Source organism: Oncorhynchus nerka, linkage group LG18 (assembly GCF_034236695.1).
Source record: "Oncorhynchus nerka isolate Pitt River linkage group LG18, Oner_Uvic_2.0, whole genome shotgun sequence".
Taxonomy (NCBI): domain Eukaryota; kingdom Metazoa; phylum Chordata; class Actinopteri; order Salmoniformes; family Salmonidae; genus Oncorhynchus; species Oncorhynchus nerka.
In genome coordinates, this window is record NC_088413.1 from 23,079,864 (window position 1) to 23,098,929 (window position 19,066).

Below are 19,066 nucleotides of genomic sequence, written 5' to 3' on the forward strand. Positions count from 1 at the left end.
AGTTTTCCGTGTTGTGGGAACGATATTCTAGCCGTGAATAAGGCTCTAGTGAGCAGATTCCCATTATACGCTTGTAGCCATGTAAACAGGTCATTGTAAATGATTGCTGTGAGTGTATATTTAGTAAATGTCATGTATATGTAAATGCAGGTGTGCAGGGAATCAATTTGGTGACATGTTGAGTAAATCCAGTCATGGATTCAGAGGATGCCCCTACTGTAAATATACCTTGTTTTACTAGAATGAGCCTACTGTAGCCTCAATATACCTCGTTTTACTAGAATGAGCCTACTGTAGCCTCAATATACCTCTTTTTACTAGAATGAGCCTACTGTAGCCTCAATATACCTCGTTTTACTAGAATGAGCCTACTGTAGCCTCAATATACCTCGTTTTACTAGAATGAGCCTACTGTAAATATACCTCGTTTTACTAGAATGAGCCTACTGTAGCCTCAATATACCTCGTTTTACTAGAATGAGCCTACTGTAAATATACCTCGTTTTACTAGAATGAGCCTACAGTAGCCTCAATATACCTCGTTTTACTAGAATGAGCCTACAGTAGCCTCAATATACCATGTTTTACTAGTATGAGCCTACTGTAGCCTCAATATACCTCATTTTACTAGAATGAACACATTTTGTGCAACAGTATTACATTATACCACCGTCTGATATTATATTGACCCTTAATAAAATATCTAGCCCTATGGACAAATATTGACTCTTATGGAAACAGAGAAGTATTGGCTGCTGCCATACTGTGTAATTATATCCTGCAGAGATGTGTGAATGATATTAATAGGGAGCTCTGAAAGTGTCGAGCAGCCTGACAAATGGGAGATACACTGCATGGCTTGCTGCACACATGATGGTACAGCTGTTGCTTCGGCTGCGGAAGTGTGATGGGTGACACAACGGGCTTACTTACGCACAGCATGTAGAGAGTAGACGGAGAGAGGCTGGGCTGCATGTTGGCTCCGTCTCTGTCAATCTACTAACCTGGAAGCCTGGGGGTGGGGTTATAATGCTTTCATGTCATCGTCATTATACTTCACATCACCTTCATAACCTTTCACCTCATATGCATTTTGTTTCGCTCTTTTGTTGTTGTTGTTTTTTTGTTAATCACTTGTCATGACTCATGCTATAATCATGCTAGATTTTTTTGGTGTTTGTTCATGTTGTCGTTTTTAGACGAAACTAAAATGTCACACTGCTGGTCCCTGTCCAAAGGTATTTACTTCACGGTGAGCTCTATTGTTTCCGTTTGGCACTGGGCCTTCCATTGGATGCACTGTTATGGTTGCCTGGTCCCAGATCTGTTTGTGTTGTCCTACAATGACCAGAGAAGCTATCAAGACAGTACATACTGACCTGGGAGCAGGCTACTGTAATGGTGGCCCGCTTATTGCCCTTTCGTTCTCCCCTAGGCGAGGGTGTTGAGCTCAATAACCTTCACTTGGTTTAGGTTAGGCATCAGGCCCTCCTTTCAGACACTCTGTTATGGTGGTCGACCTCGTTCCCTTCCCTTCTCCCCTAGGGGAGAGTGTTAGTGTTGAGTTGAGTAACCTTAGGCCCACTTATCGTGTCAGATTAACATTCTGCCTCGCCGCCAGCTGACTCTCCTCTCCTCTTTATCCCTCGCTCCTCATTTGAGGTGAAAAGAAAAACAGAATATGGTAATTGCATTCTCACATAGACCCTAGCTTGAGAAAAACAAGTTATGGTAATGACATAGCGACTCAGACTTAGAGCCAGACCAAGACTGTGCTGGGAGGGAACTCAAGAGACGAGGCTCAAGACAAAGTGGCAGAAATGGATGCTTTTGTAGTTGCTATTATTTGTGACGGCTAAGGCCCCAACATGTTGCTAGGCTAGTTAGCTAAGAGCTCTGCTGTCGTGTTGGCAGGAATCCCTGTCCTCCCCAACATGTTGCGAGGCTAGTTAGCTAAGAGCTCTGCTGTCGTGTTGGCAGGAATCCCTGTCCTCCCCAACATGTTGCTAGGCTAGTTAGCTAAGAGCTCTGCTGTCGTGTTGGCAGGAATCCCTGTCTTCCCCAACATGTTGCTAGGCTAGTTAGCTAAGAGCTCTGCTGTCGTGTTGGCAGGAATCCCTGTACTCCCCAACACGTTGCTAGGCTAGTTAGCTAAGAGCTCTGCTGTCGTGTTGGCAGGAATCCCTGTCCTCCCCAACACGTTGCTAGGCTAGTTAGCTAAGAGCTCTGCTGTCGTGTTGGCAGGAATCCCTGTCCTCCCCAACGTGTTGCTAGGCTAGTTAGCTAAGAGCTCTGCTGTCGTGTTGGCAGGAATCCCTGTCCTCCCCAACGTGTTGCTAGGCTAGTTAGCTAAGAGCTCTGCTGTCGTGTTGGCAGGAATCCCTGTCCTCCCCAACGTGTTGCTAGGCTAGTTAGCTAAGAGCTCTGCTGTCGTGTTGGCAGGAATCCCTGTCCTCCCCAACACGTTGCTAGGCTAGATAGCTAAGAGCGCTGCTGTCGTGTTGGCAGGAATCCCTGTCCTCCCCAACACGTTGCTAGGCTAGTTAGCTAAGAGCTCTGCTGTCGTGTTGGCAGGAATCCCTGTCCTCCCCAACGTGTTGCTAGGCTATTTAGCTAAGAGCTCTGCTGTCGTGTTGGCAGGAATCCCTGTCCTCCCCAACGTGTTGCTAGGCTATTTAGCTAAGAGCTCTGCTGTCGTGTTGGCAGGAATCCCTGTCCTCAATAAGTGTTGCTAGGCTAGTTAGCTAAGAGCTCTGCTGTCGTGTTGGCAGGAATCCCTGTCCTCCCCAACGTGTTGCTAGGCTAGTTAGCTAAGAGCTCTGCTGTCGTGTTGGCAGGAATCCCTGTCCTCCCCAACGTGTTGCTAGGCTAGTTAGCTAAGAGCTCTGCTGTCGTGTTGGCAGGAATCCCTGTCCTCCCCAACGTGTTGCTAGGCTAGTTAGCTAAGAGCTCTGCTGTCGTGTTGGCAGGAATCCCTGTACTCCCCAACGTGTTGCTAGGCTAGTTAGCTAAGAGCTCTGCTGTCGTGTTGGCAGGAATCCCTGTCCTCCCCAACGTGTTGCTAGGCTGGTTAGCTAAGAGTTCTGCTGTCGTGTTGGCAGGAATACCTGTCCTCCCCAACACGTTGCTAGGCTAGATAGCTAAGAGCTCTGCTGTCGTGTTGGCAGGAATCCCTGTCCTCAATAAGTGTTGCTAGGCTAGTTAGCTAAAAGCTCTGCTGTCGTGTTGGCAGGAATCCCTGTCCTCCCCAACGTGTTGCTAGGCTATTTAGCTAAGAGCTCTGCTGTCGTGTTGGCAGGAATCCCTGTCCTCAATAAGTGTTGCTAGGCTAGTTAGCTAAGAGCTCTGCTGTCGTGTTGGCAGGAATCCCTGTCCTCCCCAACGTGTTGCTAGGCTAGTTAGCTAAGAGCTCTGCTGTCGTGTTGGCAGGAATCCCTGTCCTCCCCAACGTGTTGCTAGGCTAGTTAGCTAAGAGCTCTGCTGTCGTGTTGGCAGGAATCCCTGTCCTCCCCAACGTGTTGCTAGGCTAGTTAGCTAAGAGCTCTGCTGTCGTGTTGGCAGGAATCCCTGTACTCCCCAACGTGTTGCTAGGCTAGTTAGCTAAGAGCTCTGCTGTCGTGTTGGCAGGAATCCCTGTCCTCCCCAACGTGTTGCTAGGCTAGTTAGCTAAGAGCTCTGCTGTCGTGTTGGCAGGAATCCCTGTCCTCCCCAACGTGTTGCTAGGCTAGTTAGCTAAGAGCTCTGCTGTCGTGTTGGCAGGAATCCCTGTACTCCCCAACGTGTTGCTAGGCTAGTTAGCTAAGAGCTCTGCTGTCGTGTTGGCAGGAATCCCTGTCCTCCCCAACGTGTTGCTAGGCTAGTTAGCTAAGAGCTCTGCTGTCGTGTTGGCAGGAATCCCTGTACTCCCCAACGTGTTGCTAGGCTAGTTAGCTAAGAGCTCTGCTCTCGTGTTGGCAGGAATCCCTGTCCTCCCCAACGTGTTGCTAGGCTAGTTAGCTAAGAGCTCTGCTGTCGTGTTGGCAGGAATCCCTGTACTCAATACGTGTTGCTTCCTGGTCATTTTGGGCTTGGCTCAGGTCCTCCCAGCTGTCCATGTTGGATCAGTCAGGAAGAGGAAGTTAGACCAAATATTTGTTTGATCCTGTTTGGGTTTAGCTCCATCCTCTGCGTTGATTTGAAATGAATTGACAGGTGAAAACAATATGGTGGAATCAAGCCCATCTTAAGGCTGTCTTTCACCTGGTCAGTTCTCTCAGATCAGTGCAATGAAGGAGAAGACAGGAGGCAAGGAGAGGACAGTGTTTCTAGACAATTGAGAAATACACAAGATCTACAGTGACAGGGATTAGTAGAGTAATCCGTGTTTCCGCTTGATGTTTGATTGACATGTTGAAGTCCTTTGGGTGAGTAGATACCTTTGACAGGACCTTGTTTCTGTTCATTAAACAGCAGTGTGTTATCTGTCTGTTTTCTCTAACACTGTTCCAAAGTACCCATCAGGAGTCTCACACATTCCATGTCAAGTACGAGAAAACGTTGAGTTCATCTCGGAGAGTCGTCCCCCCTCTCGGCAAAAGCTACTTTTACCCACCACCTGTTTTTGAAGGAAACCGTATCGTTTTCCCGCCAGCCATCCGTCTCAGACGTTGTGATAAATCAATGCCATAGGAGAAAAACCAGAATGTTTGCTAATGCCTTCAAATGCCCCCGACCGAGCGTACCACACGAGTCCAATCACTCGAGACCTCAATCAGTACTCCATCATGTTGCCACAGGGCTGATTTAAACTTCGGAGACGGAGGGAGGCCAGTCGTCATGGATTACAGATTACACCACTGCAGTTTTGGGGCCGGCCCCGGAGATTAGATTGGTGGTGCTATCGGGTTCTGGCTGTCTCCAGCCCTGCAAGAGTTCAGTGATCGGTCTGGGTGACTGCTCACAAAGAATGGAGAACTGGAATGGGTCTGCCCCGAATTTAAAGCTCCCTGTCCCCAGAACTAAGAGAGAGAGAGGAGAGATGGGAGATGGAGTGAGTGAGTAGAGATAGACAGAGAGAGAGAGAGAGTGACAGAGAGAAATGGAGAAGGAGAGAAATGGTGGAGAGAGAGGAGAGAGCAAGAGAGAGAGAGAGAGGGACAGAAAGAGAAACGAGAGGAAGAAAGAGAAAGCGAGAGATTTATTATAGGCCAAGCATCTCCATTGGTACTACACTGACATGTTATGCGATTGGGTGGTTTAAATCACAGGCAGCGTTACTTTACTTTATCCAAGTGCCACCATAAACAGAGATGCATTTGCCTTGCTAAGCATCTGCAGTATATCTCCAATGATTACATACACATCAGAATGTCCCTCAGGTTTAACTCAAAGTCAGGATGAGACTAGACCACTGGCAAATCAACAAGTTTTTCTTAGTCCTCACGTCCTAGTCGTTTAGTCATAACAAGCTCTCGGATTATGGCAAAGAGCTGCAAAAAATGATGGCAAAGAGCTGCAATTAATCAAACCAACACTAAACAAATGACAGTGATTTTTTAAATGAATTTAATCGAATTGAAGCCTCCTCAGTTGCATCATATTCCATCTCTCTCATTCTCTCTCTCATTCTCTCTCTCTCAATTCAATTCAATTCAATTCAATTCAAGGGCTTTATTGGCATGGGAAACATGTGTTAACATTGCCAAAGCAAGTGAGGTAGACAACATACAAAGTGAATATATAAGGTGAAAAACAACAAAAATGAACAGTAAACATTACACATACAGAAGTTTCAAAACAGTAAAGACTTACAAATGTCATATTATATATATATATATATACAATGTACAAATAGTTAAAGGACACAAGATAAAATAAATAAGCATAAATATGGGTTGTATTTACAATGGTGTTTGTTCTTCACTGGTTGCCCTTTTCTCGTGGCAACAGGTCACAAATCTTGCTGCTGTGATGGCACACTGTGGAATTTCACCCAGTAGATATGGGAGTTTTTCAAAATTGGATTTGTTTTCGAATTCTTTGTGGATCTGTGTGATCTGGGGAAATATGTATCTCTAATATGGTCATACATTGGGCAGGAGGTTAGGAAGTGCAGCTCAGTTTCCACCTCATTTTGTGGGCAGTGAGCACATAGCCTGTCTTCTCTTGAGAGCCATGTCTGCCTACGGCGGCCTTTCTCAATAGCAAGGCTATGCTCACTGAGTCTGTACATAGTCAAAGCTTTCCTTAATTTTGGGTCAGTCACAGTGGTCAGGTATTCTGCCGCTGTGTACTCTCTGTTTAGGGCCAAATAGCATTCTAGTTTGCTCTGTTTTTTTGTTAATTCTTTCCAATGTGTTAAGTAATTATCTTTTTGTTTTCTCATGATTTGGTTGGGTCTAATTGTGCTGTTGTCCTGGGGCTCTGTAGGGTATGTTTATGTTTGTGAACAGAGCCCCAGGACCAGCTTGCTTAGGGGACTCTTCTCCAGGTTCATCTCTCTGTAGGTGATGGCTTTGTTATGGAAGGTTTGTGAATCGCTTCCTTTTAGGTGGTTGTAGAATTTAATGGCTCTTTTCTGGATTTTGATAATTAGTGGGTCTCTCTCTTTCTCCTTTCTCTCTCTCACTCTCCCTACAAATGGAATCCCAAATGAACTCTCTCTTACTGGTCTATTGCTTTGATCCCGGATTTTGGAAAGAAATCCAAGAGGATTCCGATCTTCAGTGCAGTTTTGCCTGAGACTGTTTAGTCGGTTTCCCTCTCGAAGTACAAAGTAGCTTGGATTAGGAGAGGACTTTTAATTGGTAATGGAAGCCAATGAGTGAGTGACAAAATGGGTAAACTGATACAGTTTAACCAAAACCCTGGCCGTGACCCTTCACCCTGAGGGTGAGGATAGGCAAAAAACACATTTCCAAATATAGGACAAATTTAAGCACCCATTAAATAATAATAGTCTTAAATAGCTTCTCTTTGTCTCGTTTTCTTCAAGGCCACTGATCTGCTATTAGCTGGATGGGGGAAATCCATTCAATAGAAACTTAATCATGTAGTTTGATCTGTTAGTGGTAATGAGGTAAGTAAGAGACAAGGAAGGTAAGGTAATAAAAAGTACATGGATTCTGAAAGGGAGAAATCAATAGATTGTGTTTCAATTCAACGTGGGCCTAGGAAGGATCAAATACTTTGTTAAATATCAATCTGTTCATACCTAAGCACTTGTATCAATTATTTGTCAGACACAGAAAAATATGCTGCGGCCTCCTTCAAAATGTGGTGACGGTGGTGGTATTTTTATCCATCAAAGGAATGGAGGAGGAAATTGAATTGAACATCACAGAATCTGCAGCCTGTGTGTTAGAAGAAAACGCCTTGTCTTTCTCCTCTTGGCTTGTGATGTGAACATTCCACAAATATGCAATTAGCCAGCGTGATGCCACGTGGTATCTCTGCGGAACCACGGCACAATTTGACCATCAATGTTACTAATTAAACTATCTAAACTCCAATTTGTAAACATTTTTCAAACATAGCTATTAGCTACTGGCAACATTGCGTGATGAGAAGCATCCATTCTCCATGGTGCTTATGCTAACTGCCATTTAAATTGAATTTTCACTTCGTTTCCCATTGACATCAATGCATTACTAGACTTAAGTGGAAGTTGGAATTCACCCCTGTGCTTACATTTAGTGTGATTGATCTGAACTTGAATTTGTAAGCATATTCAAGATGTAGCTACTAGCTACATTGCATGTTGCGAAGGGGACGTGACATCCGACGCCCATTCTCTGTGGTTGTAACCATGTAATGTGTGTGACTCCTTGTTATGCTTTGTGCATCATTTCAAGGATGCTTTACTCGTCAAAATGAGCACGGCTCTCTGGCTCTCTCATGCCATGATTCTGTTCTCTCATCCAACCAAGACAAAACGCCTGCTGGAATGTTCTTTTCTTTGTGTTTGCACATTTGTTTTGCAGCAGGCGTCTTCGCTCTAACCCACAGAGTAGTCGGGAGAATACGGTGTCCGCCACAAGGTCAGCTGCTCCACATATTTCTTTCAAATAATTCTTGGCAAGACGAGGTCCTGGAGGCAGCGAGGCAGACACTTCCTCTGAATCTTGGTTTCACTGATTTATTAATAGTCACCCCCCCCCTTCTCCCTCATCCTCCCACCTTCCCCATCCCCTTGGCAAAGAAATATCTCCTCCCCTTCTGGCTTGAGAACTCTGGTGCTGCAGCCACCGTTTGGCGTTCACACCAGCAGCATGACTGAGATGTTTGGCGTTCACACCGGCAACTTGACTGAGAGCTATGTGATGATGCCCTCAGATGGCTAAGTGTTAGTTATTCATTTCCTGTGCGTTTGATATCCTCATATAAACTATATACAGCTGCCTAGTTAGTACATGAAAGCTTCATCAACCAAGAACCTATGTAAAATAATTGTAGTTCAATGTAGATTACTTCCCAATCTTCCAAATGGTAAAATGGTAAGTTTACATCAGTGATGGAAGATTATGTGTTGTTTCAGTCGGGGTCTCAACTTACTGTTGCAAGTTAAAATAGTAGAATAAACAAGGTGCAATGGAAAAATGTGGTTGTGCATCAGTAGTTTTTCTCTTGTTATGTCAGTCACTGATAGTCACTCAATTAGCCCACGTCAGCGAAAGTATTTCAGAATGGTAAGTTAGTCTAGCGGCCAGCTATCTAAACTTAGTAATCATGGTGGAATTACCAGCCGGGGGGCCCCCATTGATTTCTGTTATTCAGTCTTACTCAGAAACCCTATCATATTAAAAACTGCATGCAAATTCTCTACACCCTGTGGCAAACTGCGTAGAAGTTTAGGAAATGATATGTAAAATAGCTCATTTTCCTCTCTGCCCTATGGCAAAATGTGTAGAATTGCACGAAATTAACTCCGCTGTCAGATAACGGAATGCTAAAATGTTTTTTCTAGCAAAACATGTATGTCAAGCAGTACAGTAAAAAAATATCCAGCTTTTCTTCTACCCGAATACAATGATTTTGACAATATCATATACTGTATCTTACTTAACATATGAACTGTCTTTTCCAAACACTGTCAAGTTACAGTAGTTAGTGAAATGTAGCTGGAGCATACTTCCTCATTCCAATGAAGTTCACAAACATCTGACCCCCAGAGACCAGAAGTAGACCAACATCCTTAGCGTAGACATTAAATCCCGTAGATGGTGATAGCGCTGACGGCATCCACGTATTCCTATGGAAGCCGGAAGTATTTGAATTTGAACCACGCCATATTGCTGCATGGGGCTGAATGGCACCAATAAATTGCTAAGGATCATGGTAAAAGTGGCCGTAAATAGCAAAGGTTCATGGTCGATGTAGTCGTTTTCATCCTGCCTGAGAGAGCCAACTCCACCGGCCGCGAGCCTCCCCGTAGCCTGCTACGATTGGTCTGTGTCAGCACATGGTCCTGTGTGACGACAAATGTAGTAGTCAGAATGGATCACTATTTAATTAAATATCTCGATTTGATTGACCGTAGGATTGAACTTGATGATAATAAACTAATATTAGAGGCTAAAACTGCCGTCAAAATGTTCTTTGGGGATGGGGGGCGTTCTGGCGATTGTAATTTACATAGGCTTACTAGGCCAGACCAGGGCTTTTGGCACTGCTAGGTTGCTAGCAGCAGCTGACCAGCAGAGCTTGTGACTTCAGGCTCCAGTCTGGACACTGTGGGCCTGATCCTTAGATGGGCTCTAAGGATGGATGGCCAGAGGAATGCCTGATGCAAACTGGTGTGAAGGGGTGTCATCAGTAGGTATTCAGGGAACGAGAAGCGCGTTGAATTGGAGCATGTAGTTGCTCCTCTGCGGTTGCGGCGGCCATTTTTAGTTCCTCATGTGGTTTGATGTGGTCTAATGAACACAGGGTATTTCCCTGGGCCGCACCGCAGATTTAAAAAGACCAACCTTTCTTTGAACCCAACAGCCTTGGATGGGTTACTTCTGAGCATGCTTGTCCTCATACTACCCTCTGTGGAAAAACTTTAAAATAAAACCCCTCACAGCTCGTGACAGTGACCGTGTCAGCTGTATTAATAAATTATTTCATCCACTTTAATTGGCCCAAATCGCTGACCAGATAAGGACTTGACCTAACAAGTTTCACATGTTTCCCTGATTCAACTCCCCCCGCCAAAATATGTCGAACCATTTTTTCTTTTTAATCAGGGGCGTAATCTAGAGGTTTCACAGCTCACCTGCGTCCTTGCGTTAACACCCTATCTCATATATCCCATGTTTGGAAAATGGGCTAACGCTGTCTTGTCTATTAGGTTACACATTCTAATAAAGTGGAATGAGACTACACAATGCTATCTCCTCCAGCTAAAGGAATCCCCACTAATGGCTGTGAATTCAATATGAACAATGTTCCAAGCCGAAATATGAACACTATCCCTCTATCGCCTCCAACGCCCCATGCTCAAAGGTTTCACCGCCGCAATGATACGCTTCATATAGCTACCTAATTCGATTTCAATTGACATTTTGTGAATGGGCATTTTGGGTAACCTATATACTGGTGTAGGATCTTAATTGGAGCCGGTTTGCTACAGCAGGAGAATTATCCTGCAGCAACAGGAAATGTGAATTATTATGTGGATTTTTTTTAGAGGTAGATACATTTTTTGTTAAGGAAAATCAAGTCTGAAATGTAAAAGGTGAAAACTCGTATCGATGTGCCCTTGAGGAAGGCACTTAACCCTAATTGCTTTTGTATGTTGTTCTGGATAACACCATCTGGTAAATGACTAACATGTAAAGTGTAAATTACAAACTTTAGAAGACTTTTTAAGCCTTGAATACACTACAAGTGTACATTTTCCATGCTGTGCAGGAAAATTCTCAACAACAAAGAGTGATCAAATTAAGATCCTACACCTGTAGGGTGTACTTACAATGCCAAAATTAAACTTTTCATGCTTGCTTATATCTTCATAGTTAAGCAATGCTCAGCTAGCCTTCTATACAGTTCCATTGTCTATTTCCACTAAGCATCAGTCATGATGTTGAGTCTCCACTCTTTCCCACTGAACCTCTACATTGTACTTCACATAATGATGGTATCAGGCACACAATAAATCTGTGACAAGATAAGCGAGCTCGCCCAGACGTGTCCAATCATGATGCACACACGCACACTCACCCCTTCTTCCTGCCACAAACACATATAACCCCCCGTCTCCAACTCCAACCGTATGGATAATTAACGAGCCTGATTGGTCCCTATTATGACGGACTTAATGAAGCTTTTAATGGAAATTAGTACCAGTTGGCTGAGGCCCCTGTATATCAGCCATGGTTAGTATGCTGCAGGTGAACACAGTGAGCAGCACAGTTAGACAGAACAGAAAGCAGAGCAAGCCTCCAGCTCTGGCACCAGCTCTGGCACCCTATTCCCTATGTAGTGCACTACCTTGGAACAGGGTTAATTGAGCTCTGGTCAAAAGTAATGCACTATGAAGGGAATAGGGTAGCATTTGGGACTCGGGCGTCTCCAACACCAGAACACACAGAGATACTGTAAAGCGTTACTATTGCCTCAAGTCCCAATGCCTTCAGTTCAACACTTCACGCAATGGACAACCAGCAGCCAGAAAATATGATGTTTTATGTTGTTTCTACTGCCTGATACTGAACATAATGTTCAAGGCGTTTGCCTTTGTGTGCTTTAACGCCGTGCTAATAGTGAGCTATGAGGCTATTCGTTTAGTTTAGCTGTGTTGACCGTTTCCCACCGTAAATATCAGTGCAGCCGCTTTCAAAGCCAGGAAAATCAGCACTTCAGTGCTCGCACAAAGTTCAAGTGTTTTAATCGCTTAGGGCTTGTACGCTTTGAAATGGATACAAATCAACAAGGAAACAGGGTTTTCTCTCCCAATAAGCCAGCGCTGTACAGTAATGGTAAACATGGTTTCACATGAAAATGTTCTCTCTCTACATTGTTGAACCACGATTCCCATCGCCCCTAATCCCACACCAGTATGACACACGCGCCGCTGTGCTTGCATTGTCCTACATAGTAAATCAACAAATCAAAGAAAATGTTATTAGTCACGTGCACCGAATACAACAGGTTGAAACCTTACCTTTTCTAAATAATTTTCTAAAAAACCCAATAAACTAAAGTAGATCAACAGTAGTACACACCAAGTTACTGAACAAGTCAGACAGGATTAAATGCTTTCTCACATCTGATCTGAGACCAAGGCTTGTATTCACAGAGTGTCTGAGAGTGCTGATCCAGGATCAGTTTAGACTTTTAGATCATAATGAATAAGATTGCATAGACACCGGGCACCTGATCCTAGATCAGCACTCCTATTCTGAGAGTCTTTATGAAAACAGGCTGTGAGTGTGTTCCGGGGAACTGCTCTTCTCACTTGTCTCTCTCCTATCTATGGGAATCGTCCCCAAACAGCTCTGTGCCAGCACGGGTGTAAGCATGGAGACTGCGTAGGACCCAGCAAATGCAAGTGTCACCCCGGCTTCACTGGAAAAACCTGCAATCAAGGTAAGACCCTCCTCCTCACCGCCGACCAGTAACTGGGTGGATGTTGTGATCGTGACATTGTGACATTGTGATGCTTAATGACGTTGTGATTACACCCTACACTAAGATTGGATAGACCACGTGGTGTCTTCTGTGTGAAAATACACTGTACCTTTCATACTCCTGTAGGGAAAGAGGGAGAGAGAGAGAGTTAGTCAGTTAGTGAGCGAGAGAGAGAGATAGAGTTTAGGTAGTTAGTGAGAGATAAGGAGGGAGAGAGAGAGAGTTGGTGAGAGAGAGAGAGAGAGAGAGAGAGAGAGAGAGAGAGAGAGAGAGAGAAAGAGAGAGATGGGTACTTAGTGAGAGAGAGAGCCATAGTGAGTTAGTGGTCGTTCTAATCTGAGCCAGCATGCCTTTACTCAGTGCTTCATGGCCCCTTTCATCCACCTCCATCCAGACCTGCTGACATTAACATTTTCCAAAGGAAACGAATGGAAGTCAAACTTCACCCGGCCCTGAGCGAGGGCATGATAATCATTGTTTATAGTCTACAATGCACACAGACATAGCAACAGGAACAGGCGTATTAATGTTGCCGTTTTATTCATTGATTCATAGCTGATGCAGGATACAGGCAGCTCTCTCCATAGTGGTTAGATACTATAATCACACAGGAGAGGGTGGTAGAAACAGCCTGAATCAGCACAAATGGAAATGCCTGCTGTGCGCCAGGGCCCGCACACACACACACACACACACACACACACACACACACACACACACACACACACACACACACACACACACACACACACACACACACACACACACACACACACACACACACACACACACACACACAGTGAATGATGCCTGGAGTGCAACCTCCCTCTGCAGATAACATCTCAATTACTGTCCTGAGATAACTCAGAGAGCAGGCTGAAAACGCAGTGCAACGAGTAGTCCGTTGAGAGTTACCACACAGTGAGTGAGTGAGTGAGTGAGTGAGTGAGTGAGTGAGTGAGTGAGTGAGAGTGCTTGCGTGCGTGTGTGTGTGCGTGTGTCTGTGTCTGTGCCTCTATATTGAATTGAATGACCCCCTCAGTCAGGGTTAGTTTCAGGTAAATCCAAGTGGCTTGAAACTACTTGTGGAATTCACGCCTTAAGACAGGAATGGGATAGCATGTAATTAAAAACAGGAAGGGAGAGAGAGAGAGAGAGGGGGCGAGAGAGAAGGGGGGAGAGGGGGTTAAAATCCTTTCCGGAATGTAGAAATGAGTCATCGTACAGGTCTCAGGCTAAGGTGGCCCATGGCAGGTTGGCTGAACTTTGATGTAGTCGCTAGAAAAAGAATCAAACATGGGTCATGTTCGTTAGTAACCGAAGGAAGAGAACAGACTCAAACTGGGAGGGACTACTTAGACAGGTCCAATAAAAAACATTACATTTTAGTTTTCAGCTGCAAAATGTTTTAAAACATTTTCCGTTGCGTGCTCTAATGAACACCTCTGACTTCCTTACTTCGACTAGGGCGGACGTTGCTCTTTTATCAATGTACTAATAATAATTAGACTTGTCTGACAAACTATCATTTAAAAATATTAAAATGCTAAAGTGTGCTTGGAACTCAGTTGGCAGAGCAGTGCTGTAGACAAGCACTTGGCTTTGACATCTGGTGTGACTGACTGAAGAGCTCATTAAAGGGGCAATCTGGGGATTTTTCAAGTGATCGATCATTTAGAGATAATGTATGTCTAATATGTCTAATATATTTAACCTTCAGCAGGAATCATTCCACGTCGCCTTAGAAACATCATTAATTGTTCAAAACCTAAAGATTGGATTTCTTTTCTCCATTCAAAGTAGTGATTTGCTGTTAACCGCTGATTTGCCGTTCTAATGTCAGTCGAAGACACGCTGTGAATGTTCATTTTCCTTTATGCCGATACCTGATTGATCTATCTATCTATCTTATGTTTAATTCATGTTCGGTTAAACACCCACTTAGAACTGTAATGGTTTAAATAGTGATGTGGCGTTGTAAACACAGAAACATGTTTACAAGCAGTAGTTACAAGTATAACACAAAAGCTACATGCACACACACACACACACACACACACACACACACACACACACACACACACACACACACACACACACACACACACACACACACACACACACACACACACACACAGTGCAGTAAGGTGCATGCTCGGGGCTAGGCATTCTGCTTCCACAATAACTGAGTGGTGAGCACAGAGGAATGATCCTCAAGGCACTGTGATTAACAACAGTGTGAAAGCACCACAACACAGCAGATGTTTGTGACAGCGACAAGAGGGACCATAGAGGTGATCGTTGAGGAGAATTCACTCTCCCTCTTACTTTAAAGTCTCTCTGTCTAGAATCCAGCTTGGTTAGGAACATGTCATTGTGTCGCTCTTTCTTCCTGTACCACTGTAATGGCTGGACCAATGTATACCCATGATCTATTCATATTAGTGAGCAATTATTCCAGCAACTTAGTGTTGGGATTAGAGGTATTACAATTATACATTGTACATTGCTATTAATTCCGTGTCATTGATCAAACATCTGCAATAACACCAAATGTTCAAAATGTTTTGCTCTATCACAATTACTGATCAAAACCGTGTCCAGCTTGTTTTCAAATGTTAACGCTTTTATTGATTTACTTTCTGCTGTTCAAACAACGGATTTACCAATCGCAGATTGCCCCTTTAACAGAATGCCATCTTGTCATGGTGGGGCCATGGTGTCGGGGCCAGATGGGTACTGATGCTGTACCACACCACATCAAACTCATTACCAAGATAATCCAGTTAGCACTGAGACGACGTGCCAGACACACTCCCGCAGATCAAAATCCCTTTAATAAGATGATTATTTTCTACGGGAGGTTTCAATTAAACCCTTGTCTCCCACTGTTTAGATGCCATTAAAAGGTCCTGTGAGGGAGCGAGCGCCATGTAACCGTTTCAGACATCAAAAGAAAAATATCTGTAATCGAGTTGTACAATTATGAGACCTCCTCTCTCCATTTATTTTTCTCTCTGCCTCTCTCTCTCTACATTTCTCTCTTTATTTATCTCTTTCCCTCTCTTGTCCCCCCTCCCCCTACATTTCTCTCTCGTATACGTGTCAGCGAGCCAGCGGCGGTGGCATCTCTCCAAATATTATGCTTCACGTACCTCAAGTTGAGTACCGCTCGGCCTTCATGTCATCCTAAGCGCTTTCTATTCTGAGAACGTTAGCTAATATAAGGTTTGGAAGTAGCCTTAAACCTCTGTAGTTAGAGGACGTTAAATACCCCTGTTTAAGGCTTTTTGCTGTCTTTATTATCTGGGAACCAGGCACGCGCTGACACTCCATCTAGATATCTATCTATTTTTTTATTTTAGTAGACGCTCTCATCTAGAGCGACTTGCAGTAGCGAGCAGGTACATTTTCATACTTTTGATTCGTACTGGTGGGAATGGAACCCACAACGCTGCCGTTGCAAGCAGCTCTACCAACTGAGTGCCATTCTCTGTCTCTCTGTCTCCGTCTGTCTCTCTGTCTCTCTGTCTCCGTCTGTCTCTCTATGTCTCTGTCTCCGTCTGTCTCTCTGTCTCTCTGTCTCCGTCTGTCTCTCTATGTCTCTGTCTCCGTCTGTCTCTCTATGTCTCTGTCTCTCTGTCTCTCTGTCTCCGTCTGTCTCTCTATGTCTCTGTCTCTCTGTCTCCGTCTGTCTCTCTGTCTCTCTGTCTCCGTCTGTCTCTCTATGTCTCTGTCTCCGTCTGTCTCTCTGTCTCTCTGTCTCCGTCTGTCTCTCTATGTCTCTGTCTCCGTCTGTCTCTCTATGTCTCTGTCTCTCTGTCTCTCTGTCTCCGTCTGTCTCTCTATGTCTCTGTCTCTCTGTCTCTCTGTCTCCGTCTGTCTCTCTATGTCTCTGTCTCCGTCTGTCTCTCTGTCTCTCTGTCTCCGTCTGTCTCTCTATGTCTCTGTCTCCGTCTGTCTCTCTATGTCTCTGTCTCCGTCTGTCTCTCTATGTCTCTGTCTCCGTCTGTCTCTCTGTCTCTTTGTCTCTGTCTGTCTCTCTGTCTCCGTCTGTCTCTCTATGTCTCTGTCTCTCTGTCTCTCTGTCTCCGTCTGTCTCTCTATGTCTCTGTCTCTCTGTCTCCGTCTGTCTCTCTGTCTCTCTGTCTCCGTCTGTCTCTCTATGTCTCAGTCTCCGTCTGTCTCTCTGTCTCTCTGTCTCCGTCTGTCTCTCTCTGTCTCTGTCTCCATCTGTCTCTCTATGTCTCTGTCTCTCTGTCTCTCTGTCTCCGTCTGTCTCTCTATGTCTCTGTCTCTCTGTCTCTCTGTCTCCGTCTGTCTCTCTATGTCTCTGTCTCCGTCTGTCTCTCTGTCTCTCTGTCTCCGTCTGTCTCTCTATGTCTCTGTCTCCGTCTGTCTCTCTATGTCTCTGTCTCCGTCTGTCTCTCTATGTCTCTGTCTCCGTCTGTCTCTCTGTCTCTTTGTCTCTGTCTGTCTCTCTGTCTCCGTCTGTCTCTCTATGTCTCTGTCTCTCTGTCTCTCTGTCTCTGTCTCCGTCTGTCTCTCTATGTCTCTGTCTCCGTCTGTCTCTCTATGTCTCTGTCTCCGTCTGTCTCTCTGTCTCTCTGTCTCCGTCTGTCTCTCTATGTCTCTGTCTCTCTGTCTCTGTCTCCGTCTGTCTCTCTATGTCTCTGTCTCCGTCTGTCTGTCTGTCTCTCTGTCTCTGTCTGTCTCTCTGTCTCTCTGTCTCGGTCTGTCTCTCTATGTCTCTGTCTCTCTGTCTCTGTCTCCGTCTGTCTCTCTATGTCTCTGTCTCCGTCTGTCTCTCTGTCTCTCTGTCTCCGTCTGTCTCTCTATGTCTCTGTCTCCGTCTGTCTCTCTATGTCTCTGTCTCCGTCTGTCTCTCTATGTCTCTGTCTCCGTCTGTCTCTCTGTCTCTCTGTCTCTGTCTGTCTCTCTCTGTCTCTCTGTCTCCGTCTGTCTCTATGTCTCTGTCTCTCTGTCTCTCTGTCTCCGTCTGTCTCTCTGTCTCCTGTCTCCGTCTGTCTCTCTATGTCTCTGTCTCCTGTCTCTCTGTCTCTCTCTCCGTCTGTCTCTGTCTCTGTCTCCGTCTGTCTGTCTGTCTCTGTCTCTGTCTGTCTCTGTCTCTCTGTCTCGGTCTGTCTCTCTGTCTCTGTCTCCTGTCTCTCTGTCTCTGTCTCCGTCTCTGTCTCTGTCTCCGTCTGTCTGTCTGTCTCTCTGTCTCTCTGTCTCTCTGTCTCTGTCTCCGTCTGTCTCTCTATGTCTCTGTCTCTGTCGTCTCCGTCTGTCTCTATGTCTCTGTCTCCGTCTGTCTGTCTCTCTGTCTGTCTCTCTCTGTCTCTCTGTCTCTGTCTGTCTCTCTCTATGTCTCTGTCTCCGTCTGTCTCTCTATCTCTGTCTCCGTCTCTGTCTCTCTGTCTCTCTGTCTCCGTCTGTCTCTCTATGTCTCTGTCTCTCTGTCTCTCTGTCTCTGTCTCCGTCTGTCTCTCTATGTCTCTGTCTCTCTCTCTCTGTCTGTCTCCTGTCTCTCTCTCTGTCTCTCTGTCTCCGTCTGTCTCTCTATGTCTCTGTCTCTCTGTCTCTCTGTCTCCGTCTGTCTCTCTATGTCTCTGTCTCCGTCTGTCTCTCTGTCTCTCTGTCTCCGTCTGTCTCTCTGTGTCTCTGTCTCCGTCTGTCTCTCTATGTCTCTGTCTCTGTCTCCGTCTCCGTCTGTCTCTATGTCTCTGTCTCCGTCTGTCTCTCTGTCTCCGTCTGTCTCTCTATGTCTCTGTCTCCGTCTGTCTCTGTCTCTCTGTCTCTGTCTCTGTCTGTCTCCGTCTGTCTCTCTATGTCTCTGTCTCTCTCTGTCTCTCTGTCTCTCTGTCTCTCTGTCTCTGTCTCCGTCTGTCTCTCTGTCTCTGTCTCCGTCTGTCTCTCTATGTCTCTGTCTCCGTCTGTCTCTCTATGTCTCTGTCTCCGTCTGTCTCTCTGTCTCTCTGTCTCCGTCTGTCTCTCTATGTCTCTGTCTCTCTGTCTCTCTGTCTCTGTCTCCGTCTGTCTCTCTATGTCTCTGTCTCCGTCTGTCTGTCTGTCTCTGTCTCTGTCTCTGTCTCTCTGTCTCTGTCTCGGTCTGTCTCTCTATGTCTCTGTCTCTCTGTCTCTGTCTCCGTCTGTCTCTCTATGTCTCTGTCTCCGTCTGTCTCTCTGTCTCTCTGTCTCCGTCTGTCTCTCTATGTCTCTTTCTCTCTGTTTAGTTGGGCTGATATTTGTAAAGTTGAAAGTCAAACACTGCAGCTGCCACAGGATTACAAAGGATACTTTACATGTCATCATATGATTAGCCTTGTGTCACCCAGGTCTTTGCATTGTTCAATTACCATTCTCCTCCACCCTTATCGAGGTCACCTAATGGTCAGTAGGCAGGCAGGCAGGCAGGCAGGCAGGCAGGCAGGCAGGCAGGCAGGCAGGCAGGCAGGCAGACAGACAGACA

The 19,066-nt window shown here is 45.3% G+C and overlaps 1 protein-coding gene across 1 annotated transcript in view; it reads left to right on the forward strand.

Annotated features, from left to right (window-relative positions):
• npnta (nephronectin a) overlaps positions 1–19,066 on the forward strand; it is a 61,525-nt gene that overhangs the window by 8,287 nt on the left and 34,172 nt on the right. The window contains 2 exon segments of the mRNA XM_065003781.1: positions 7,962–8,018; positions 12,460–12,552. Of these exon segments, the coding sequence (XP_064859853.1) occupies positions 7,962–8,018; positions 12,460–12,552 (150 nt within the window).